Below are 24,409 nucleotides of genomic sequence, written 5' to 3'. Positions count from 1 at the left end.
ATTCTGAAGTCTATTTAGAGAGATGTCATGGAGAAGAGATTGCTAAGGCCCAAAATGGCAACAGGAAAGTCTTGAGTGGATCTAGGAGGTAGCATGACAACATGGCATCAATGAATTCTGAATGGGAAAATGACTCTCAGATAAGGTGACAGCAGCCTATTTAAAAGACATAGAAGAAAACACAACAGACGGGAAAGGTGGACAAGGAATGGGGAACAGAAGACACAAAAGAGGCAAAGTGAGTGAAAAGGTGAATTTCTTCCACGTGGCATTTCCCCAAGTATGACCCTGGAACCCTGTTCTTATAAGGTTATCAGACGGCCATGTAAGGAAAGGGCCACAGGCACGGCCCAGTTTGATCTCAGCCAGGCGTTTGGTTGCATTTTTCACGAGACCCTAGAGAACAAAACGCAAGAAAACGTGAAGAATGATGACTACTTAATCTGGTGGGTTCAGAGCTGATGCTCAGAGGGTGCTGATGAGTTCATGTCAATCTGGAGGGAGTCATTCAGTAAGAAACTGAGTTCAGAGGTAACCAGTGAGCTTCTGATCTCACAGCTGGTGAATGAAGGAGCCAGGACGCAAGCTCAACTCCATCTGACTCCAAGCCCATGTTCCATTTATTATGGATAAAGACCAAAAAGGCATTAAGGTTGCTTGTGAGACAAGAGTCGGGAGAGAGACCAGAGGGGAGGAATACCAATCTGTGCTCCAGCTGAATCATGGACTGCAGAGCTGGCTGACGGCCAGGACCAAAACAAGATCAAAATCAAAAAGATTAAGTTTGAACCTCCCATTTGGGCTCCCAAAAGCCTCTCGCAAAAATGAAGTGGAGAGGCCTGGAGTGACCCCTCTTCACGCCAAGGAACCCTTGTGCTTTTGTCCCAAGGCTTGGCTGCCGGACCCCGAATGGCCAACAGAGTCAAGCGTTGTTAAAAGCTCTGCTGCACAGAGAAAGTGATTTAATAGTGTCTTCCACTCAGCCCAGCTCAGACCATTTCTTGAACGTTGGACTTACTTCTAGGTAACACTTTTTTAAGAAGAACATTGAACGAATGTTCTGGTGATGTTGTGTGAAGGAAATGACCAGGAGAGCAAGGAGTCTGAGCCTCGTCCCACAGAAGGTGGTGGAGGACCCAGGGATAGTCAGGCTCAGAAACAAGAATTGGGGTATTGTGAGATTCGTTCATACACTCAACTCTTTTATTTCTCCTTAGGGTAGAATTTGGACTGAAAATTATAGTGAGATGTTTGGTTCAATGTAGCCACCAAGCTGCTTCCACTTCCACCTTCCCTGTGCCCAGTCCCCATCATCTCAATAAATTAAGGAAAGACTGGGTCAACTTTCTGGGTCATCTTCAACTTGGACAATCTAAGAGTTTTGGGGATCAAAACTGGCAGTTAGAAAGAAAGAGACTACAGTAAGCAAAGCAAATACAGGTGTTCCTCAGTTCAAGCAAACTCTAATTATGACCTTAATTTAAAAAAAAAAAAAGAGATAAGAATATGATAACTATTCATCTGATGAAAGTAATGGGCAACATCTCTTCTCTTGGCAACTTTTTAGTACCTCTATGGGGTGACTTGATATCTAAAAACGTATTTACCTCCCCCTTTCGAGGGGTGGACTTATCGAATGAAGCCAGGTAAACTGTTGCAGGGGTTAAGGTCCACTTCTGCAAGGTTCGAGACCAGCGAACTAAAAAATAACCTGCATACCAATAATAAGTGGGGGCCTGGAAATATAAGTAAAAGTGACAAGCAGGTGTGGTCACAGAGTCATTTGCTTTTGTCCTCTGCCCAAATAAGAATTAAGATAGCACTGAGTGCAGACAGTGAGGGGGGGAAGAGGGTGCTGAGCTGACTCGGTAACGTTTGGGAGTGATATTACAGCCCTGGTGACCACAGAGCAAGAAGATGGAGGCTTTCAAATATATATATGATAAATGAGCCAAGTGTTCAGAGACCAAATCAATAAACAGTGAACAGACGGGAAGAGGAGGAAAAGAGATCATGAAGGCACCATAAACCCCTGGTGATATATTTGAAGAGAAATCATGATGTGAATAGAAATTAGAAAGTGAATGGGGGGTGGGGGTTGGAGGGGAGGAGAAGCCTGGAGATTTGTAAAATGTCTGTCTGTACGTCTCCATCCTGCCTCCACTCATATCCACCACCAACCCTCCTGCCCTTCTTGTAGGGTTCCCTGAATCATTTCTGATTGGGGGGTGCGTGTTATCTTTAATGCTTCATTCTTGTTTGGATTTCACCAACAGGATTCATGGTGTTTCATTGCTTTAGGGAACAATCAGGGTAACACAAGAAAATGGCAAGATATCTCAGTCTGGCGCCAGAGTGGGGCTGGAAGGAACAGCTCCGGCGGGCTTGGTGGGCTCTTCCTGTTTCATTTCTGTCGCTGTTGTTTTCACGGTGTCATTTCAATAAGAAAAGTGTAGGAGACGTGAAAACAAAAGACCTGAGGTACACTTGCTCTCGCTAGATTCACGGTAAGTCACTGGCATTCAGAGGAGAAAGGAGAGAGAGCTCAGAACAGAAGCAGACTAGCTGGTGAGGAATGTTGATGGTGGGAGAGGTTAGAGACCCGTGACCTTGAAAGACAGCAAGAGAGAGAGAGAGCAACGGAAGGGAAAGGCAAGGAGAAGGACAGCCCCACGTAGGTTTATTCACTGAGATTGCTTCCATTATCTGCAGTGGCCTCAAAGCACAAGATGGCTTGGTCGGAGGTCAGCCGGGTTTATTGCAGGCTTTGCCTCTTTGACCAAGGAATGATGGCCTTGAATTTTGTGGGTACGTGAGAATTGTGCCCATCAATTTCTTGGCTGAAGGACAGCCACCCAGGAAGGTTCAGGGGGCCCCGAGCTCGTTAGTAATTATCCTGAACTAGTGCAGGACTTTTCGTTTTTGCTGGTACCGGCAGGGGCATCGTGCAGAAGGAAAGAACAGGGGGCATGGACGGTAATCGCTCCCCTGTTCCCCAGCTATAAAACGTGTGTGGCGGTCGTGGTCGTAGGAGTAATAATGATCAGAGTCATAATCATGTTGCAAAGTGCATGGGAAGCCCTTGGCCCGTGATAGATCACATCGATACATGAAACTTAGTCCCAGCTGGTTCTTGTCTCTGGATTTGGGTGAGGAGTGGGCCCCGTGGGCCCCCCAGGTAGCTGTCCTGGGGTTTCTTTTACGGAAAGCCACGCGGTCACTGAGCTCCAGGCAGATGGCAAAGCCTAGAAGCTAGAATAGTTTTCTGTTGCTCAGCCTTCCATCACCCCACTGCCCTTTGGTTCGTGCTGCCTTTTCTCTCTACTTAGGAGACAGTCTTGATTACAACATGCTGTGTGTCCCATCTTCTGAAATCACTGCAGCCAGAACTTTACAGTGAGTAGAGAGAACTCAGTGTTTCTGCCCCCCCCCCCGCCGCCCCAGGGCAAGTGAAGAAAACTTGAGACTTAAAAAGCTGGAAAGAGGCATAGGCTTGGTGGATTTTTTTAAAAGATTTTATTTATTTATTTATTCATGAAAGATACAGAGAGAGAGGCAGAGACATAAGCAGAGGGAGAAGCAGGCTCCCTGAAGGGAGCCCGATACGGGACTCGATCCCAGGACCCTGAGCCGAAGGTAGACGCTCAACCACTGAGCCACCCAGGCGTTCCTAGGCTTGGTGGGTTTTTGAAAAATGGTTTTGAAACTGTTTTCTCTACAAGAAAGGAGAGTAGATAGATGAGAAATTATTGGAGAGACACTGAACTGTCAGACTCCATAGATGGGCCAGGAGGTCACACCCTGTCCCCGGACAAACTGGAAATGAGGATTATTATCTGAATCCTTGATTGTAGAGCCTGAGGCACAGAAGACCTAAGGTCCACACACACACACACACACACACACACACACACACACACTCCCCCTGCACTGGCAAGGAAGCAGCTGAACTGAGATCTGAAACCAGCCAGGCCCCTGCACCTCTGCGATGGCTGGCAGCCTCACCTTGCAGAGAATGGCAAGTTAGGGGAAAAAAGAATAGAAGTTGCTTGAGTTTGTCCACTGAAAGAAAAGGTTATTCTTCTTACAAAAAGTTTGAGGACAGGTGAAATTTTATGTGACGTGCTTTGACCTTGAAAAAAAAAGAGGGGCACCTGGCTGGCTCAGTTGGTGGAGCATGCAACTCTTAATCTTGGGTTGGAAGTTTGAGCCTCATTTTAGGTGTAGAGATTGCTTTTTTTAAGACCTTATGGGGGCACCTGGGTGGCTTAGTGGTTGAGCGTCTACCTTTGGCTCAGATTGTGATCCCAGGGTCCTGGGATTGAGTCCTGCATTAGGCTCCCTGTGGGGAGTCTGCCTCTCCCTCTGCCTGTGTTTCTTTTTCTTTTCTTCTTTTCTTTTCTTTTTTTTCTTTTCTCTTTTCTTTTCTTTTCTTTTCTTTTCTTCCTTTCCTTTCCTTTCCTTTTCTTCTTTTTTTAAGATTTTATTTATTTATTCATGAGAGACAGAGAGAGAGAGAGAGAGAGAGGCAGAGACACAGGCAGAGGGAGAAGCAGGCTCCATGCAGGGAGCCTGATGTGGGACTAGATTCCGGGTCTCCAGGATCAGGCCCTCGGCTGAAGGTGGCGCTAAATTGCTTAGCCACCCGGGCTGCCCTCTGCCTGTTTCTGCCTCTCTGGGTCTCTCATAAATAAAGAAAATCTTAAAAAAAAAAAAAAAAATTGTACAAAAAAAGAAAGAAAGAAAGTTTCATTTAATGTGCCAGACTGGTGTTGATTATCAAAGAGCAGGATGAAAAAAAAAAAAAAAAACAGAAGGAGGAAGAGCAAATGACTCTCATTTGCAGGGGAGGGGACCCACACAGGGACAATCCCCCCCTCATTTGTCTCCACCTTCTTCTACTCCCTTCTCCTTGCCCTCCCTTCCCAACCCAAAACAAACAAACAAACAAACCTTCAGCAGGAAAAGAGGAGCTAATTTAAAAAGAGGAAAACATCCCTGAGACCTGTGAGAGCTCCCGAATCCACAGCGACTAGTAGGCATCTACAGAACAGAAATTTGATTAAATGAAGATATAAGGGATTTAGAGGGACTCTCCAGTTGCATCAAGTTTGTCTATATGTCTTTGAAATATATTTATTTGGCTTCCAAACCTAAAGACAAGTGCCTCCTAACTGAGGAGATAGTACCCACTCAGAAAATAGGAAGACATCAAGGCAAGGCCAACGAGTAGATTGAAACTCTAAGCAGTCGGGAGAGGGTTGGCAGGAGGTGCAGTGGTAGAGAGTGCCCCCAGGTCTCAACTCTCGCCCCAGGACCCACTACCCCTTAGTTACCTGTCATCAGAGACAGCTCTGTTGCTGTTTTCTGTTGAAGCGAAGCAGCCAGAGGATGACTGATACATGGGCAAGACAACTGCAGGCGCAATGGAGCACACCCCGCAGGCTTCTTCCTAAGCCACTTCCTTGCGTCCCCAAGACTGGCACCAAGAGGTCAGCCACTGAGGAATCGCTATTCTGGGATGGGGTGCAGACAGCCCCTCTAGTTGCCTGAGTTTGCCCCGCCGGTACTGCCAGGAGAGTTTATGCCTCCTAGGGGACTTTGGAGGGGGAAATAACGAGTCACCTAGGGACAAGAGGAAAATAAGAATGTCTCATGTGTGCAAAACCATTTAAAATGGAGGCTTTTAGAGGGTACTAAAATCTCAGCCAACCACCCAGAAATGGTTTGGGGAGTATATTCTACTTGTCTTTGCATACTTTGGTTGCAATAAAGTCAGAAATGCTTATATGCCATGGAGAGAACACCTGTGGACACAGGCCAGGTCGTCCTGAGAAGGCTGTTTATTCCCCCCCTGGGGTCCAGCACCTAAAAATAAATGGTCCTGCAGCTCTGACTGGGGAGGTCTAGATGAGCGTGGGAGCTGCTGGTTGTCAATCTTTGAAAGCAGAGGCCCCTGATCGCCATTGCCAAGTACGTGGCTATCTGCAAGCTTGGTGCTGCCATCATTCAACTGCCACTTTACCCTCTACTTGCCGGCACAGATCCGAGTCTCCAGAGAAACCAGAAGGAGGATCTTACTAGAATAGGATTTGGGTTTTTATTTTTTTATTTTTTTTTTAAGATTTTATTTATTTATTCATGAGAGACGAGAGAGAGAGAGAGAGAGAGAGAGAGAGAGAGAAAGAGAAAGAGAAAGAGAAAGAGAGAAGCATGCTCCATGCAGAGAGCCTGACGTGAGACTCCATCCCCGGACCCCAGGATCATGCCCTGGGCTGAAGGTGGCGCTAAACCACTGAGCCACCTGGGCTGCCCTGGGTTTCTATTTTAAAGGCTCCAGGGATGAGTTAGAAGTAATTCAAGAGCAGGCACAGTAAAGAAATGTGTACACCGTGTTAGACATTCAGCAAGAAGGTTAACATTTCCAACATGGCCAGCTGATTAAGAGCTATTCTGTAAGCAGGGATTCCACTGGTTTAGAATAGAGCAAAAATCTTGCCATCTGAAAACCCAAATTGAAGAAAGGCCAGCCCTTGATCTCTTGACCATGCTCAGCCTTTTTCTTTCCTTTTTTTTTTTTTTTTTTTTCTACTGCCTTTTCCGGAATAGATTGATTTGGGTCTCTGGGAGAATATTTAAGCAATAGCCGACAGGTAAATTATAGGTAGTTGTCCAACCTAAGCTTACAAATTTTCAAGGAGGGCCATCTATGACCTCTCTCAGTGTCCTGTTCCTATATTCAACACTCAGGAAAAGGTGATAAACTAAGGCAAAAAGTCTCCAACCACAGATGTAGGGTTCAGATAAAAAAGAAAAACACGCAGTAGGGGTTTCAGGAGAAATCAATCATTAACCTAGAATGGAAGCCAGGAGTGAGGACTAGTCACTTTGAGATGAACAGGACCACCTCTACTCAGGGAATTCAAGCAGCAGGATACGGAGTAGGAGCCGATGATTTCCAATTCTTGCCCAGCAGAGCCATTCTGTATTGTATGGGCTTTGGACTCCTTGAAATGATCAAGTATACATGCCTTAAAACACACGAAAGAAAGGAGGACAATCACCAAACCTGTCTAGATAAAGGTTGTGGGGACTCAAGACGCAAAAAAAATGAGTTACAGGACAGAACCGATGGTTTGGGGTGCACCATTGCCCTCTGTTGGATTAAATAAATCAGACCTTTAGTGCGGGTGTGTGTTTTATTATCTGGCTGAGTTTGCTGAAAAGTCAGGGCACTTTTGAGTGGGAAATTAATTTGTCCTTGTAAATGGGTCCTCAGTCTGCTGTCCCTGCCCTGAGGAAACCCATTACAGTTGTAACTCTCTGATGGCAGGTTGCTCATCATGTTTTCATTCACTTAATATTTACTAAGTGCCTACTAAGCACTGGTTGGATATTGTAGAGAATCTAAGAATAAATAACACCAACACCTGTTACCATTTGTGGAATGCCTACTGTGAGCCAGTGTCTTTACACACATGAATATACAACATCCCCATGAAGTCAACGTGGTCACTCCTGTCTAATGGATAAAGAAACAGGACCTTTGGAAAATGAATGGCACATCCTAGACTTAAATCCAGGCCCATATACTCCTAAACCCACACTTAGTTCACTAAGCCACAGCTCTTCCCCTCAGGAAGTTTGCAGACTACTAGGACAGGCAAGATACAGATAAAAGCTTCTGTATCAGAGGTTCACACACCATGGCCAGCAGGCCAAATTCCACCCATCACCTATTTTTGCCCATGAGCTAAGATGGTTTTTATATTTTTAAGTGTGGTTAGGGGAAAAAAAATCAGAACAGTAAAACTTTGTGGCATGTAAAAATTGTGTGAAATTCAAATCTCAGTGTCCACAAATAAAGTTTTATTGGAACCCAGCTATACCCATTCAATTCTCTTCTTTCAGGCTGCCTTCCTGGCTATAGCAGCAGAGTTGAGTGGCTGTTTGATGATTCCTATTCTACACTCCAAGGTGGAATGTTATATATCAATAGGAGAGGCTTTTAAAAAGCTTTCTGGGGGATCCCTGGGTGGCGCAGCGGTTTGGCGCCTGCCTTCGGCCCAGGGCGCGATCCTGGAGACCCGGGATCGAATCCCACGTCAGGCTCCCTGCATGGAGCCTGCTTCTCCCTCTACCTGTGTCTCTGCCTCTCTGTCTCTCTCTGTGTGACTATCATGAATAAATAAGTAAAAATCTTAAAAAAAAAAAAGACTTGATGTGTGAAAACCCAGATTTTAGGACAGATAGATTAAAAGATAGTTATTTGTATAACAAATTTTCCTTTTCATTTTGTAAAGGGATTCGCCATGGGGTTCCTTTATAGAATAAGCCTCTAAAATGCATGCTAATATGAAGCCACTTACAAATACTCTAGTCCTAATAACTTTTCAAGAACGTATCTATTGTGTACAATGAGGCTTAGCTAGAATCTTTTTTTTCTTTTTTTTCCTAGCAGGGTAAGGTTTCCTACTTCTGAAAAGTAATGGAGCTGACCTTGTCAATTTAGGAGAGTAAGCACTCTGCCTTCCCATTGAATCCAAGAGGGGCTTTGCCTGACAAGTAGAAAGGCTGTAGGTTCCAAAGATCTGCATTATGTGGGTCAAACTGCCAGAAGAATTTTGCAGTTTTAGCCAAGCTCCTCTTAGTAGCTGCAAAGTCCTAACATGTAAATTCCTTACTGTTTTATCACTGCATTTCACACACAAGATAAATTAATAAAAATTATGTTTGTTGTTACCATCCTGATAAATCTGCTACAAACAATACTTAGACGGAGCAGTGTTTCTCTCTTTTAAAAAAAATTAGCTTAACAGAATTACAACATAAACTGGTACAAGTCACATAATATTTAAATTAGAGTTCTCTCCAGCAAAATAGGAAGTGGTGTTGCTGACTTGATTTAGGACCCAGCTCCTTCTTTCTTTGGGTCCTGAGCCTGAATCTTCCAACAGCTTTGTGGTGTTATGCAATTGCTCTTTTAAAGAGATGCATAAAACGGAAGCTTTGGCTATTCATAGCCAACTTAGGAGGAGCTGAAATCTTTCAAGAAGTTTCTTGCCGGGTACCATTTTTGAGGGTAACTACATGCTTCTGAACACATCCAATTAATCTGGATTTTACATGGGGGCTCTTTTAAAAAGCTATCTTGTGGTTTTTATTTTCATCCTCCGCGGTGACTGTATTTTAGAAGTAGACAAACATTCCTGGTATATAAGGCTGAATATTTTTCAGGTTTTTTTGGAGGTAAAAGAAGCTTAAATGGAAATGCAGGGGCAGAGAAAATCGTGCCTGGGGAAGTCCTGTGCAGTGCTGCCAAGTGGCGCAGCAGATCTGTGTCATGGGGCTGCTAATGGATATTGCACGCAATTCATAAAGGGGCAAAGTGAGAGAGACGCAGAGGGGTGGCGAGAAGCAGTGCTAGCATTAAGGGCAGGAGCCCTGCATGGTTCTGAGGTAGGATTTCTGGATAAATGGCATCATTGACGGGGTCGGGGTGGGTGGGGGAGGCTCCAGGAGGTGGCTTGACTGCCCTTGGACATTGTCACCTGTCATTCACGTTCTCCTTCTGTAGCAGGCAGCATTTCAGCCATTTCTGAAGCTGATCACTGAAAGGAAACGCACATTTAATCCATGCGTGAGGTTCTTTAAAGAGATGTCTTTCTCCTCATCTCTCAGGTCAGAAGCACTGTAACTGCACACAGCAGCTAGAAGGCTCCACCGCATTCTTGAACACTTGAGCTCTTGAGCTGGCTGCACTTTCTCCCCTGTCCCTCCTCTTTTCTCTTCTGTCTTAAAATTGTTGCTACCATGTTTTTAATATGTGTATATATATATATATATGAATATATATAGGAATATATATATAGGAGTATATATATTATATATATTTTATATATATATTATATATATTATATATATATACTCCTATATATATATATATATATATATATATATATATATATAGGAAGGTACAGACTATACAACAAATGGATAAATACTGAACCAAATATGTTCAGTTTTCTTTTGCCCTGGTGGTAATTTAAAAGTTTTCAAAATAAAGACTAATGGATATAGAAAAATAGGATAGAAATCTCCATGCGTTTTTATGATCAAATAGAAGACCGACCCCTGGGGGTGGCACTGCTATTAGGGAAGCAGGGAATGGTAAATTCAAGGGGACAAATTGCAAAGCCCTGGGTTTTGAACGAAAATAGAACACACCCCTCTCCCCACTGAACGTCTCCCTCCTACCAAACAGCATCTGAGCAGATTTCATTTCACAAATGGAAATGGGACGCACACAATTTTTTTCAAAGTGATTTCATGAAGAGTGGGCCTGTTTAATTGGGTTTTCGAAGTCAGGATTAATATTATAAGCTAGGGAGTTCTGCGATGTGCCATACCACCTGCCTCCTGGGGAAAGGCAGGACAAAGAGCTGCTTCTCAGAAGCAATGCTACTTCTGCCTCAGTCTTCTCACTGAAGCAGCACACAGCCAGCCTGGACCAAGTACCCAGGCTGGGTCCAAGTTACATGTAACGTAGGAAAGATCTTCCCAAGCTCAAGGTCATATCTAGAGCATGCCTTGGATATTTTTTCACCCCTAATTTATGTGATTTTCTAATATGTTTAGCATTTGCCCTCCTCTTGTCTCCATCATGCTTATTAAGGTAAATTTGCATAGAAATGGGATCTTAGTTTTCAGGACCATTCACCTGACACTTGCTCTCCTGAGGTGACCAGTATCCGCTGTTGATACCATGATGGTGACCTGCAGACACCACATCTTCCCGCAAACTCAAGGCAAGGCCTTAATTAGGGGAGGCCTTTCATGTTAAAGCCACGGGGTGAAGCAAATCAGCAAAAGCATTTAGTGCTCACTAAAGAGAGCAGAATACTCCATTCTGTTGAGTGGGTCACCCGAGGTCACAATTTTAATTTGCCTTAGCTGGACAGATCCTGAAGAAAGGGTACAAAATATATATATATATTTTTTGAAATAAATTTTGGCTGGTGATAAAACTCAAGACAATTAACTATGACATTTTACTTTGGCTCCTGAAGTATTTTTTGCTTAATATCTACCTTTGGGATGAGTAATTGTCATCTCTACAAATTGCCTTTGGAAGACTGAGTAAATGTGGAAAATCAGAGAAACTAGCCACTTGCTGTCACCACCATGGCAGTTGGCTTTGATCCCCTGATCTTTGCGTGTTGTACCCTCCCACTGGCAGCCACCTTCCTCATTTACCCAAATCTTGTCACTTGGGTGGAAATTCCCACTGAGAGTGTGATTGTGGTCCTGGTTTACTGGTTACTGAAAGCCATTAGGTGTGAGGTTACTAACCTAAAGGGTTTCAGACTTAGCCAAATTCTGATAAATGCAAATGCCAAGCAACAACTTCCAAGACTGTCGGAACAGCAAACTGTCTTAGCAAAGAACCAAAGGATTTAAGGGTCATGGAGAATTAGCATCAAATTGCAAAGAAGAAAGTTTATAGAAGATGGGAGAAATCAGAAGAAAACTGGGGCTGCTTTTGGCCAGACTACATTTGCTGAGGATAAATTCATCCCATACAATTTCTTTTAATATTATTTGGGTGAAAAAAAATTATTTGGGTGCTTTTTGTTTATTTATTTATTTATTGAGAGAGAAAGAGTGCACAGAGGGAGGGGCAGAGGGAGAGGGAGAGAGAGAATCTTAAGCAGACTCCATGCCCAGTGTGGAGCCTGCCATGGGGCTTGATCTCACGACCCTGAAATCATGACCTGAGCTGAAATCAAGAGTCAGACACTCAACTGACTAAGCCACCCTGGCACCCCTATTATTAGTTGAATATTATGATCCCTACTTTACAGATGAGGAAACTGAGACCTCAAGAGGTTTAGTTGCTGTACAAGATCATACAGCTAGTCAGCCACCAACAAAACCAGGATGCTACTCTTTCTATTATAGCCTCAATGTCTTTTTCTTTTTTTAAGATTTTATTTATTTATTTGACAAAGATAGAGATAGAGCAAGTGAGTGCCAGAGACCACACACAGGGGGAGCAGCAGAGGGAGAGGGAGAAGCAAACTCTCTGCTGAGCAGGAAGCTCAATGTGGGGCTGATCCCAGGACCTCAGGATCATGACCTGAAGTCAAAGGCAGATACTTAACTCATTGAGCCACCTAGGTGCCCCCTGCAATGTCTCCTTAAAAACAAACAAAAAAAAAAATTAAAAAAAAGAAAAAACAAACAAACAAAAAAACCCACAACTAACTATATTTAATTTGTAGGCTAACTTTTTATTTTACATAGGCCTCGTGTATTCCGGGGGGAGGGGGTAATAATATTTTAACTCAATTCAGAAGTATTAGAATGAAATTTTTCAAAGTGTACTTGGCTTACACTCTTGAAATGAAATAAGGAGTCTAATTGAGTCCCCTGCTTCTCGAACCAGAATGCTTTCCACTCTCAGGCCATGTGGAAGGATGCTAAGTTCCCCACTGGCCGATGCTGCCTAATTCTCTTAAATGATTCAGATGTAAAAGAGAAAATGGCATCTGTCTAATTAACACTGCCTGGTTAAATATAGCTGCCAAGGGACAGCCTCAGGACGATGTTTACGGAACAGTCTTTCCAGCCCCTCGGCCCGAGTTAGAGGCGATAGCGAGTCTTCCGTCCTTATCAGCCAGAAACAGGGCCGCCCGCAGAAAGGGTGACCGGCCAGACAGGCAAAGTGAGATGAAAGGAAGGGGAAAGGCGCTGCTGGCCTCGGTTCCCTGCTCCTGGCATGTGGGGATTGGGGGAAGAACGGGAAGCACATCCTGCAGGCTCCCTCCCCGTGCGGCCCGCCTGTCTCCCGCCCCGGAGGCCTCGGAGGCCTGGGACCGGGCGCCGCGCCGACCTCCGGCTCCGACTGCCAGGCCGCCGCGCTGCTCGCTTCTCCGGACAGAAGGGCATAATGAGAACATTACTTCTCTTCCAGCTCCGCGTCACGACATGGAAGCCATCGCCAAGTTTGACTTCACCGCCTCAGGTGAGGATGAACTGAGCTTTCACACCGGAGATGTTCTGAAGGTAGGTGACGTGGGGCCCTGAGGGGAGGGGGCCCTGGGGAGTTTGGGGTTACTCTGGTCTGGTCCCCGACTTCACCCAACAACCCATGCCTTTGTTTCTTAAGAACTACACACAGTTCCTTTCAAAAAGAAAAGTTCGCCTCAATCGAAAGGGCTCCTTCTGAGCACCGGGATGGCAGTTAGCAGGTGGGGTGATGGAAAGAAGCCACCATCCTTGTCCTCAGGTGCTCATGGTCTGGAGGAGAGGGGGCAGAGAGCCAAAAGGCTCTTCCAGATATTCTTGTCTAAGTGCTCAGGAGCCCAGGTGAGGGAACAAGGGATCCCCCCCGCGAGAGACGGGGTTGCAGGAGCGAGGGGCAACATCGGTTGTTCGGGAATGCCGCGAAGGTGAGCTGGACTTTACCCGAAGCTCAGAGGTGAGCAAGCCTGGGTGGTGCTCAGTGAGCATCGTGAGGAACCTAACAGGAGGGTGCTGGTGGAGACAGCCTGGGAAAGACAGCTGGAGGGGACGTGAGCCAACGGAGGCCACGCACACCCGGCCCCTCAGGGGCACCTGAAAACTGGCCTAACACCCACACCTGAGTTGTAGTGGCTCTTTGCAGGGCTGAAGAGGCCTTGAATTTCCAGTCCATGCACCACACTCAGAGGCTTAAGTCCTGCATCTCAGGCCGTTTGGAGCAAAAGCACAAGCCCTTAGGCCATCTGGGGAGTCTGTGAGGCGAATGCCCCCTGCCTGGCCTCAGAGCGCTGGCAGAAACCTGATCCCTGGTCCGCAGCAGCCCACGCGGGCTCTTCTCAGACCGCAAGGCAGCACTGAGGCCAATCTCACTACCGAGAAGTATGCTTGCTGTAGAGAGAATCGTGTCAGTACGTGACAAGTGCACAGACAAGAAGGATGACTTGGTTTGGAACTTGAACACCCCCAGGGCTCATCCTTCTCACTGTCGTCACTTTGCAAGATCTAGCAATATAGCTGCCAAGAGTGTGCCTTCCATGCTGGAGCTTCTCAAGGTCCGAGTGTTGTCTGGGCTGCTGACCCAAGGAAAGGTGACCTTCACTTCTGTGGGATCTTACCAAGGTCACAGAGGGATCTGCCACGCGGTGAGCAGTCCCTCCCTTCTCTATGGGTATTGTGACCTTGTGATCATCAACCCCTACAGAGTGTCCTCACTCCAAAGAGGCCAGGAGCCAACTCCCACTCCTCAGCTCCCATTGCAAACAGAACCTAGTGTCTTGCTTGAGTGCTTCTTATTTCTCAGAAAAGGAAAAGGAAAAAAAAAAAAAACCCACAAACTTTCCTTGATTCTGCTTCTGAATCTACCTCCTGGTGTCTTTTCCTCACTACCAACACTGGGAGAGGTTCTCTGTACTGATGCCTGACTCCCTCGCTTCTCATTTATTCCACTGGAACCTACTGGAATCCGTCTTAAATAATGGCCTTTCTAAAGTGCCTGTGGAAGTTGACATTGTTAACTGTCCCTCCTCTGGGTCTGGAGTTCTGCTTCACCCTAAACATGTACTCTGTCCATTGGTCTCTCTTGAGATCTCTTAAGCATTCTCCTTTTGACAAGAGAAGTTTGATGCAGTAAAAAGGAGCAGGAGTTTAGAGCCAGATATATCTGAGCTTGAATCTCACCTTACTAGCTGTGTGTCCTTGGCTCAGTCACTTGCCCTCTCTGAGCCTCACTGTCTTCATCTGTTAAGTGGAGACTATATCTACTTTGCAGGGTTCTGGAGAGGATTAGAGGTAATGGTCCCAGCTCACAAATGGTTGCTTCATAAATGATTGCCATATTTCAGTATCACCTATTCCTGCTGTCAGTCAGACTACTGCCACAGCCCTTTGGCTGACTTCAAGGGGCTCCTGTCTCTTACTCCTTCAATCATTCTACATACTAGTCTCAGGAGGATCTTTCTGGAAGACAAATCAGATCAGATCACTTCCTTCTCAAAGGCATTCAGTGGCTCCCCATTATCAACTGATTGAAATTTAAGCCAGCTGCTCCCAACCCACTCCCTAACCTCATCAAGCTCTCATCCAGGAACATGCACATGTATGTACCCGCATGCACACACCCTTGTGTATGTAATGCCCAGATTACGCTGCAATACACACACCGTGCTGTCAGGCTCTCCCCATACTCTGAATACCTCTCTCCTGCACACACATATTTGACCATCTCTGCCTGGAAACCCTCACGAATCCTCCACACTCCCGATGGCCTCAGCAAAATTAATCAGTCCCTGTTCAGTTCTTCCACAGCATTGCACACACACTTCGTTCAAGGCACTGATGATCTCACCTCCGGTGGCAGTTATTCATGAGCAGCCAAGCCTCTGTGCTCTTCTGCGCCCTGTACACCCATCTCTCATCACTGCCCCTACCCTGTAGGATCCTGATTGCCTGTTTATGTGTTAGCTACTGCACTCGCCAAAGCTCTGATGGCAGGGGCCAGGTCTGCCTCAGTGTCCAAAACAGCAGAGAGTTGACTCTCCCTAATATTTGATGAATAATTGACCAGTTGATTCTTCCTCTGGTCCAGAGCAGAGCCATGCCTGGTTCATCTTTGTGTCTTCCCAGCAGCACCCCACACAAGTCACGACCCCAAACAGGTGCTCAGTACAAATTGCTTGAGTTATTAAATTGCATTTCTGCATGCTCATGTAGAATTCCACCAGAAGGCCAACCTCTCCTTCTTTTCAAATTCTGTCCCTTGCAGCTTAATGGTGGGATGAAAAGTGGAGAGGGGCTTGTTGGCTGAGCCCCACAGTACATCTCTATCATGGGGGTTAGTAGCCCTGCCTGTGGGTCTCTATGTACAACTGCAACCCTGCCCCTTGACTCCAGAGATGGGTAACAAGCCCCAAAAATCTTGCAAGTGCTTTCAAAGGCAGCTTGTGACTGCCCCAGTAATTTACTCCTGCGGTGTTCTTTCATCCTAGGCTTTTCATGCTAAAAGACTAAACAGACTTTTTCACTAGAAGGTACAAACAATGTCTGACTAGCTCACCGCCAACCCACCCACTCCAGACTGTGAGTTCCCCAGGACAGAGTTCTCAGTTTATTCATCTCTGTATTCCCAGCACCTGAGTGCAAACAGCAAGTGCTCACTAGATGCTGATCACAGGATGATGAACAAGATGGTGGTTGGGGAACTCCAGCCAAATTATTCCATTCTGCTTCTCCTGGGAGAGAAATATTTGAAGTCAGGAGTCGGATGTTTCATGTTTGTGCCTCAACCCCCTGGATCTGCAGTTATACACAACACCAGACTTAACATTTGTCTCTTAAATTTGCCAGTTGTTTTAAAAAAAAAAAAAAAAGTCTCTTGACCCAGTCCATTTCTACCCACTTCTGTAACATGTCTAACTCAATCCCATTGCTCCCTACTAAAACAGTGACCTGAAAGCACTAAGACTTAATCCTGTGTCAATTAACTTCTTCAATACTTCAGATTTCTACTAGGCCACTAAGAGCTATAATTCCAACCAATTTTAAAATTCTCCCAATGGTACATTTTGTCCTCTTCCCACATCTTATTCTCAGGCCACGTAACACAGAAAATTATGCTGGTAGACAACATTATAAGAATTAAGATATGGTAAAGTGAAGTATAAAACCTCATGTGCTCAGCCTGAACCCCTTGCTTGGGTTTTCATGATGGGGACAAGAGATATGGGGAACCGAATAGACAGAAAGATGAGAAGAACAGGAAGTATGGGGCCCTGAGCCAACAGCGGCAGGAGGAAACCACCTCCCCCCCAAACACTTTTCTTTGCAGAAAATGAGATTCTTTTAAAACCTTGCCTTCTATACACCATAAAAAGCCTGTAAATTCACCTCTCTGGGAACACAATCTCAGGCAGACGGAGCACCAGGTGGTGGGTAGAAATGGCCGGCATTGCAGGATAATCTTTCAGTTGCTACAGGAGGTAAATGGGTATGCGCCACAATTACTAAAATTACAGCTGGTTTCAGGTCAGAGAACTAAGTACAAAGTTGGTTCTTACCGTGATGAGCCAATTTCCAATTGGCCTCTTTTACCCTATTATCCCTGTTCACCTTCGTATTTGACATTTGCTACCCAGCCGAAACATCGCACTCTGGGATGATGGGAGAAAGGAATCCCAAAGCCACAAATTGGGGAGGGGGGGGGGGAAGGCGTGGCGTGAAATGTCCTTGTGTTCTTTGTGTGAAGACCAGGCACCGGTGTGAGTTTCCTAGTTCTTTTTCTGACCTAGATTTTCTGCTCTCCCCCCTTAGCATACCAGTACCCACGTGTCCTCAGTGATACCAGCAGTCATATTTGATGTTAGAAACTATAAAGTTTTCTGTCCTCAGCAATTCTAGAACTTAAATATGGGACACACTTTTATTTCTTCAGAACAAGTGATCAAATTCAAAACGTACACATATAATACTTGAAAGAATTTATAAGCCCTACCATGTCCTTCAGAGCTGGAGTCCTCCTTTCTAAGAATACCACATTTTGCAGAATTGTATTTAAAAAAAAAAACCCAAAAAAAACACAGCACACACTTCCTGAAGGATTTCGAGGTACCAGGGCTCATCGGATCCTCACATCCTCTCTGTGAGGGGCTGGCTAGTGGTTACTGTCACCACTTGCCTGACGGCTGGTTGACGTGCCAAGGGTCATACAGCTGGTGACAGGGCCAGCCTAGAAACTGGGTCTTCTCATTCCACATTCAGAGAGCTGGCCCTTTCTTCCACCTTGGGGGTGATAGTAGAAGTACCAGTTTCCTAGCTCTTCTCCTCTCTCTTCGTGTCTGGAAGAAAGGAGCCCGTGGGACCCAGGCTTCCACCCCACCTGCGCTGATGCCTCTGGAGTCACCGCCGCCAGCCCCAACTTCTCCTCCAACTGCTCGCTGGGCTTTCCTTCCCAGACGGTCCCGGGGCCACGTGGATTCACCCACACGAGATATTCACACCTGCTCCTCCTCCTGTACTTGTCCGTTTGAGCAAAGGCATCACCACCCACTCGGTCTCCCAAGGCCAAGGATACCCAGAGCCCTCCCAGAATCCCCTTCTCCCTCGGGTCGGGAAGGTCACGACCTGCACACGGGGCTTCCGGGGGGCCTCCAAGCGGACCCTCGCCCCTCACAGGGGTGGCTGCGCTTCGTGCCTCCAAGCCCCCTTCAGGCTCTCGTACAGGACTCCTTCCTGGCTCTAATTCTTCCCATGTTATTTCCCGGCTCACGATCCTTTAGTGGCTCCCCATAAATTTCAAGAGAAAAGGCCTTGTGTCTCTACCTTTACCCCCCTCTGGGCCCCTGGGGCCACAACCGGAAGTCCCGCCGGACAGAGGCCTTTTGTTCCCAGAATGCACTCCACTTCCTCCCGTCCCGGAAGTTCCTGCGCCCGCCCTTTGCCTGGAGAACCTACATGGCCTGGGCAACCCCAGGGCTTCTGCTCCCGGTGGTCTCCCTGAGCCGTCCCCGGCTTCCCCCTTCGGCGTGGCGGTTTCCACCAGTTCAGGCGTTTTCAGCTGCAAAAGAAGCAGAAACGTGAATGCGGCTTCGACAATAATGCCCATTGATTACTTCTCACGCAATGTCCAGACGTAGGAGGGCTCCCGGGTGGCTCGTTCAGGGGCTCGATGACATTGTCAAGCCGTCTTCACTTTGTTCTTTTTAAGAGTCTATTTATTCATGAAAGACACAGGCAGAGGGAGAAGCAGGCTCCCTGCGGGGAGCCGGATGCAGGACTCGATCCTGGGACCCCGCGATCTCTCCCTGGGCCGAAGGCAGATGCTCAACTGCTGAGCCCCCCACGTGCCCCAGCTCTGGCACCTTCATTGCTGTTCAAGTCCATGCCACATACTTTAGAACCGTTCTCAGTGGGGGATGGGGGGAAAATATTTGTCTTTTAATAGTGAAACATTTTCTGAAATAACCGGAAGCCGCATACAGCCAAGTCTGATGAGTCATACGAGTAATCAAGGGAAGTGATAACAGTTGGGGTCACAGTCAATGAAGGACCATATAGTAAGGAGACAGAACTTCTGGTTTGCTTGTGATCTCGTGCTAAAAGCAAGTTTAGAAAAGGCATCCCAGATATCTTGAGTCACGTCCAAATTGTTTGTGAAACACATGGAGTGTGAACACAAAGAGTTACTGTTTTCAAAGCTGGCCCCACCGGATGTTTAAGTTTTAATTTGCTTGTTTAAAGAAATAGGAACACATTAAATTTCTAACAGGTTCCTGGCTACCTGGCAGAGAAGAAGAAATCACGGAGTGGCCACTCTTGTCTTCCCAGCATCTGCTCAAATGAGGAGCTTAAGGTGCTGAGACCTGGGACACATGAATTTCCAAAATATAAAGAGAAGGGGCTTCAGAGAATCCTCCAAGTGCCAAGCCTGGAAGGCCACGCCATGATGGGGTCCCATGTGTGGCTGGCACTAGTGGACAGATATAGCTCCGGGTCACAGAAGCCAAACTGCAGAGATAAACCTGTTGCCCCGCCACTGGAGCACCTGTGTGGTTTCTATGGCTTATTTCCCTCTAAATCCAAAAAGATGTTCTTTGCCCTGTACCCCTCTCTTTTGTTTCTTGACATCCTCCCTCCAGTCTTTGTCCTTGCTTCTCTTCCATGTAGATCTTAAGTAACCAAGAGGAGTGGTTCAAGGCGGAGCTTGGAAGCCAAGAAGGATATGTGCCCAAGAATTTTATAGACATCCAGTTTCCTGAGTAAGTATTTCCAGCCTGCTGACATGGGCCTACCCACACACACTCCCCTTACTTTTTCAGCAGTCACTAAAATTATCTATGCATACCCAAGATACTGTCAAAACCGGTTGCCTCTGGAGAGGGAACCACACAGCTGAAGGCCAGGGTGGGAGGGAGATTTGCATTTCACTGCATTCCCTTTTGAATTTTATACCATGGGCATGGATCGCCTATTTTAGGTTTATAAGCTAAAGGCATCTATAATTGCAATCACAGGGTTTCCACGAATTCCATCGGGGGCGCTGTTGGCCACCCCCACATCAAGAGCAGCTTCTTCAGGGCACCTCTCCATTACCTCCTAACCATCTTCCGTCCTCACCAGGGATCACAAACAGCTGCCTTCCCTAAGCCATGTTCATACCCATGAAAACCATCAGTGGGGGGAAAAGAGGAATTCCTTTCATAAAGAGGAAAACGAAAAATTGAGATTTTGTCTCATTTGTCTCAAGAATGGACCACAAGGGTTAGATACAAATCTAATTTCCGAGAGTCTCGGTCTAGCTCAAAGAGCACAAAGGTCTGTTAGAAACCCGAAGCGGTATTGGTGACTCTGGTGAACCAGGACTGACCACCGAACCAACAGAACGACCACCGACCTCAACCCTTGATGCTGCCCTGTAATCTTCTAGATGACCACTTGATGCCTTCTTGCTCCTCAGACCTCCAGCCCCTCCCCCACGGCCCTAGTGGCTCAGGGCCTTGCTTCCAGGGACACTGGGATGATGGAAGCCACCAGAAAAGCCCCTCTACCCTGCCCCCCACCCCACCCCCGCTGACTCATTGCATCCACCCACCTCTTGCAACTGCACTCAGACAAGGCTGCCTTTCCTGCAGCTGTTTGGAAAGAATTGTCTGTGCTTCTAGCAGAAACTCCCCCCCCCCCATATCAATTCTCTCCCTCTCTGCTGGGTCATTCCCATCTGCAAAGATGCTGCAACTTCTCCCATCTTACCGAAAAGCAAAACAAAAGCAAAACCTCCTGGTCCCAAGTCCCCCTCCAGCTATCACTCCACTACTCTACTTCTTCAAGAGAATTTTCTGTACTCTCATCTCTAACTTCTCCCCTCCCCCTTGAAACCTTTTTATCACTGTCGCAGTGAACTACTAGGTCCGCCAGTGGGTTCTACAATCTCTGTGTGATAGAATGTAAGTTCCATGAGGACAGGGCTTCTCGTCTGCTCTGCTCACCACTATATCTATCCCCAACGTCTAGCAGAAGGCCAGCACGTAGTAGATACTTGATTAAAAACTGCTGAATGGGCAGCCCGGGTGGCACAGCAGTTTAGCGTCGCCTTCAGCCCAGGGCGTGATCCTGGAGACCTGGGATCGAGTCCCACGTCGGGCTCCCTGCATGGAGCCTGCTTCTCCCTCTGCCTGTGTGTCTGCCTCTCTCTCTCTCTCTCTCTCTCTCTCTCTGTCTGTCTCTCATGAATAAATAAATAAAATCTTAAAAAAAAAAAACACCTGTTGAATGAACGAATGAATAGCTTTGGAAGGATATGTAAAAACATAACCCTGCCTGCTCGCTTAATATGCAGTGTGTGGACATTTTTGCAAGTCTTGAAGTCATCTATCCAACTCCAATTAAAGGACAAATGTGTATCTTCTAAACAATCCCCTAACCACTTGCTGCCTCTTCCAAAATATTTCCTTTGAGATAGGGCTGCTGAGGAGCATGTCCCATTCTCTTACCCGGCCCCATTACATTTCCTACACAAGGCAATGCTGTGGTGGTCACTTGTTCGGCCCTGTAGCAAAGTGTGGCAGCTACTCTGGCAGGATTTCCAGGTAGACGGCCACCAGAAAGCCTCTGCTTCTGGCCCTTCGGAGCCCAACCAACCTTCCCCTGCAGTTCCAGGTCTAGAATTAGGACATCCCTCCTGCCACTCCTGTCCAGGTTCCTAAATTCTAGAGAGCACAGGATATTGCTCACAAAGGAATCCAAAGTGCGTCAGACATTCACCTTCAAGGGATTGGACATACTAGCCTTCCTGTGGCAGCAATAGGAGAGCCACCTTGGAGAAATGGGACCCATCCCACTTAGGGCTGCTGAGTGATTGCAAACACTCATTTTGCTCTTCTGTGGTTGAGAGGTTTCTGGCCTCCTGCCCTGAGGCTGTAACCACTGTTTGCCTTGCTCCTGTGATTGTACTTGACCTTTTGCATGTATGCTATGCCACCTGCCACAACACTTCCAGACACTGCCACCCTGACGGCTCCCCTGAAAGAAGAATCTCTCCTCTGTTTCTTCTTTTCCACAGTAAGGATTATTTGCCTGGATATTGAGGGGGGTCCTGGGAGCTGGCTGTGTTGACGCTGCTCTCTGCTGCTGCTAGCCTGGCTCCACACCACCCAGATCACAAGCACCTCTGGGCATTAAGGGGGCCCACTGATCTCCCAGCCTGGGTGTGAGCCCAAGGCTTCCCAGCTCTGGTCCCCCAGTGCCTGAAGGGGTTCCTGTCTTCCTGGCACATCATCTGTCCCTGCAGTTCTTTCCTAGTGACATCCCTCACATAGCTGCCAGCAGGCGGCCACTTCCCGCAGTGAGTCACTCCCACACTGTCCCATTTTGGTGCAGTGGCACATTTCCATGATTCAGGTTTTCCAAGTTCAAGAAAGACTTCTCCTGGAGGGAAGGAACAAAGTGGGTGCGTCAGGGGAACGCTCACTTGCCTTGTCTGAAAACTGCCTAGAGCATGTTTGGTTCAGAGGCCCCAGCCCCCTCCTTTGTCTCTTCCTGTTCTCTACTGACCAAAGTCCCTCTTTCCCTTTGGGTCGTTTCTTCTCCCCTTCCCCTTCCCCTTCCCCTTCCCATCACTCTGGCATCTCACCAAGACTCTCTGGTTTTATCTCATCCAATAGATGGTTTCATGAAGGCCTCTCGCGACACCAGGCTGAGAACTTACTTATGGGCAAGGAGGTTGGTTTCTTCATCATCCGGGCCAGCCAGAGCTCTCCAGGGGATTTCTCCATCTCCGTCAGGTACGATCATTCCCGGCTCAGACTGCTAAAGCCATGAGGTGACCCCTTGAATGTGACCTATTGCTCAGAAGCATGGCGGCCAAGGGGCCCAGGCATCTTATCAGCTGGAAGCAATTCATCTCCTTCCTGTGACCCATGTATATACCTCCTCAGTACGCTGGCTTGTGGCCAAGTTATGTATATGTCCATCTGCCTCCCCCTCTAGCCTAAGTGCTTCTGGAAGGACAGGATCTTTTTTTTTTTTTTTTAAGATACTATTTATTTATTCATGAGAGACAGAGAGGCAGAGACACAGGCAGAGGGAGAAGCAGGCTCCCTGTGGGGAGCCCCATGTGGGACTCGATCCCAGGACCCCAGGATCATGCCTTGAGCAGAAGGCAGATGCTCAACCACTGAGCCACCCAGGTGCCCCTGGAAGGACAGGATCTTAATCTATTTCATCTTTGTGCCTTTAACAGCACCTTATACCCAGTGGGCATTCGATGAGTATTTGTGCAAAGAAGTAGGACAAGAGAAGGAATGGAGAATCCTCAATTGTCCACATCTGTCTTAGGGTTTAAATCTGAACTTCTTCTTCTACTACTGATACATATCTGAAGAAGGCTCAGAGGAAAATTAAAATCTCAAGTCATTGCTGTAGTCACAAGTCATTTGTGGTTGCACAAAAAGAAGGGCCAGCTCCGTGCACTGTAATGCAGCAAACTGACAGCAACAGATCAGAGCCGAGGGGGTTGAGGTGAGGGACCGTAGCAGCAAAATCTCATTAATGTGAAGCACCCAGGAGGAAGTGAGTCAGTCCAGACACAAGCATGACACAGCCCCACGCTCAGAAACCCCAAGTCTGAGTGCACTGTGTGTGGTCAGCACGTCTGGGATTGCAAGTCACATACCAGGCATGGTGACCACATGTGAAAGTGTGCAAATTAACGCTGATACCTGCACATGAGGAGCCGTGGAAACCTGTACAGTGGAGCCTACTGTCGGTTCATTGACAGGAAATATTGGTCTGGATCATTCAATACATTTTGAAAGGCATGCAGCTTTAGTGCTTTAAGTTCATAAATCCAATCTTGCGTAATAACTGAGAGGCCACTTTACTATTTAGAAAGAATGGGTATTTTTGCATTGGGCTCCCTGCATGGAGTCTGCTTCTCCCTCTGCCTAGGTCTTTGCCTCTTTCTCTCTGTGTCTAACATGTATAAATAAATAAAATCTTAAAAAAAAAGAAAGAATGAGTACTTTTTTTTAAAGATTTTATTTATTTATTCATGAGAAACACAGAGAGAGAGGCAGAGAACAGGCAGAGGGAAAAGAAGCAGGCTCCATGCAGGGAGCCTAACATGGGACTTGATGCCAGGTCTCCAGGATCACACCCTGGGCTGAAGGTGGCGCTAAACCACTGAGCCACCTGGGCTGCCTGGAAGAATGGGTATTTTAAGGAATAGGTAGGAAGGACTTACAAATAGGGGTCAACCATTTGTATGCACCTGCGCCTCTAAAGCGCTCAAAAGTAGCTTGGTCTCATTAGCATTGTCCTTGCAATCTTGCTTAAAATCTTAATTTTCCTTAACTAAAACTTGTTTTTTTTTCATAGGTTAGGCAATAGGAAATTT

General features: G+C 46.7%; 1 protein-coding gene across 10 annotated transcripts in view; it reads left to right on the top strand.

Moving 5' to 3' along the window:
- The window catches only part of GRAP2 (GRB2 related adaptor protein 2), a 63,620-nt gene that overhangs the window by 29,931 nt on the left and 9,280 nt on the right, over positions 1-24,409 (top strand). For 3 of the 10 annotated variants that reach the window (XM_072843872.1, XM_072843871.1, XM_072843873.1), the window contains 3 exons: positions 12,977-13,068; positions 19,684-19,775; positions 22,677-22,796. In XM_072843872.1, coding sequence (XP_072699973.1) covers positions 12,991-13,068; positions 19,684-19,775; positions 22,677-22,796 — 290 coding nt within the window. In that variant the 5' untranslated portion in view covers positions 12,977-12,990. The other 7 variants (XM_072843874.1, XM_072843876.1, XM_072843870.1 and 4 more) reach the window with 7 other exon arrangements.

This window comes from Canis lupus, chromosome 11 (genome assembly GCF_048164855.1).
Source record: "Canis lupus baileyi chromosome 11, mCanLup2.hap1, whole genome shotgun sequence".
Classification (NCBI taxonomy): domain Eukaryota; kingdom Metazoa; phylum Chordata; class Mammalia; order Carnivora; family Canidae; genus Canis; species Canis lupus.
Note: the sequence above shows the minus strand (reverse complement) of the source record. Positions and strands in the feature narration are given on the sequence as shown.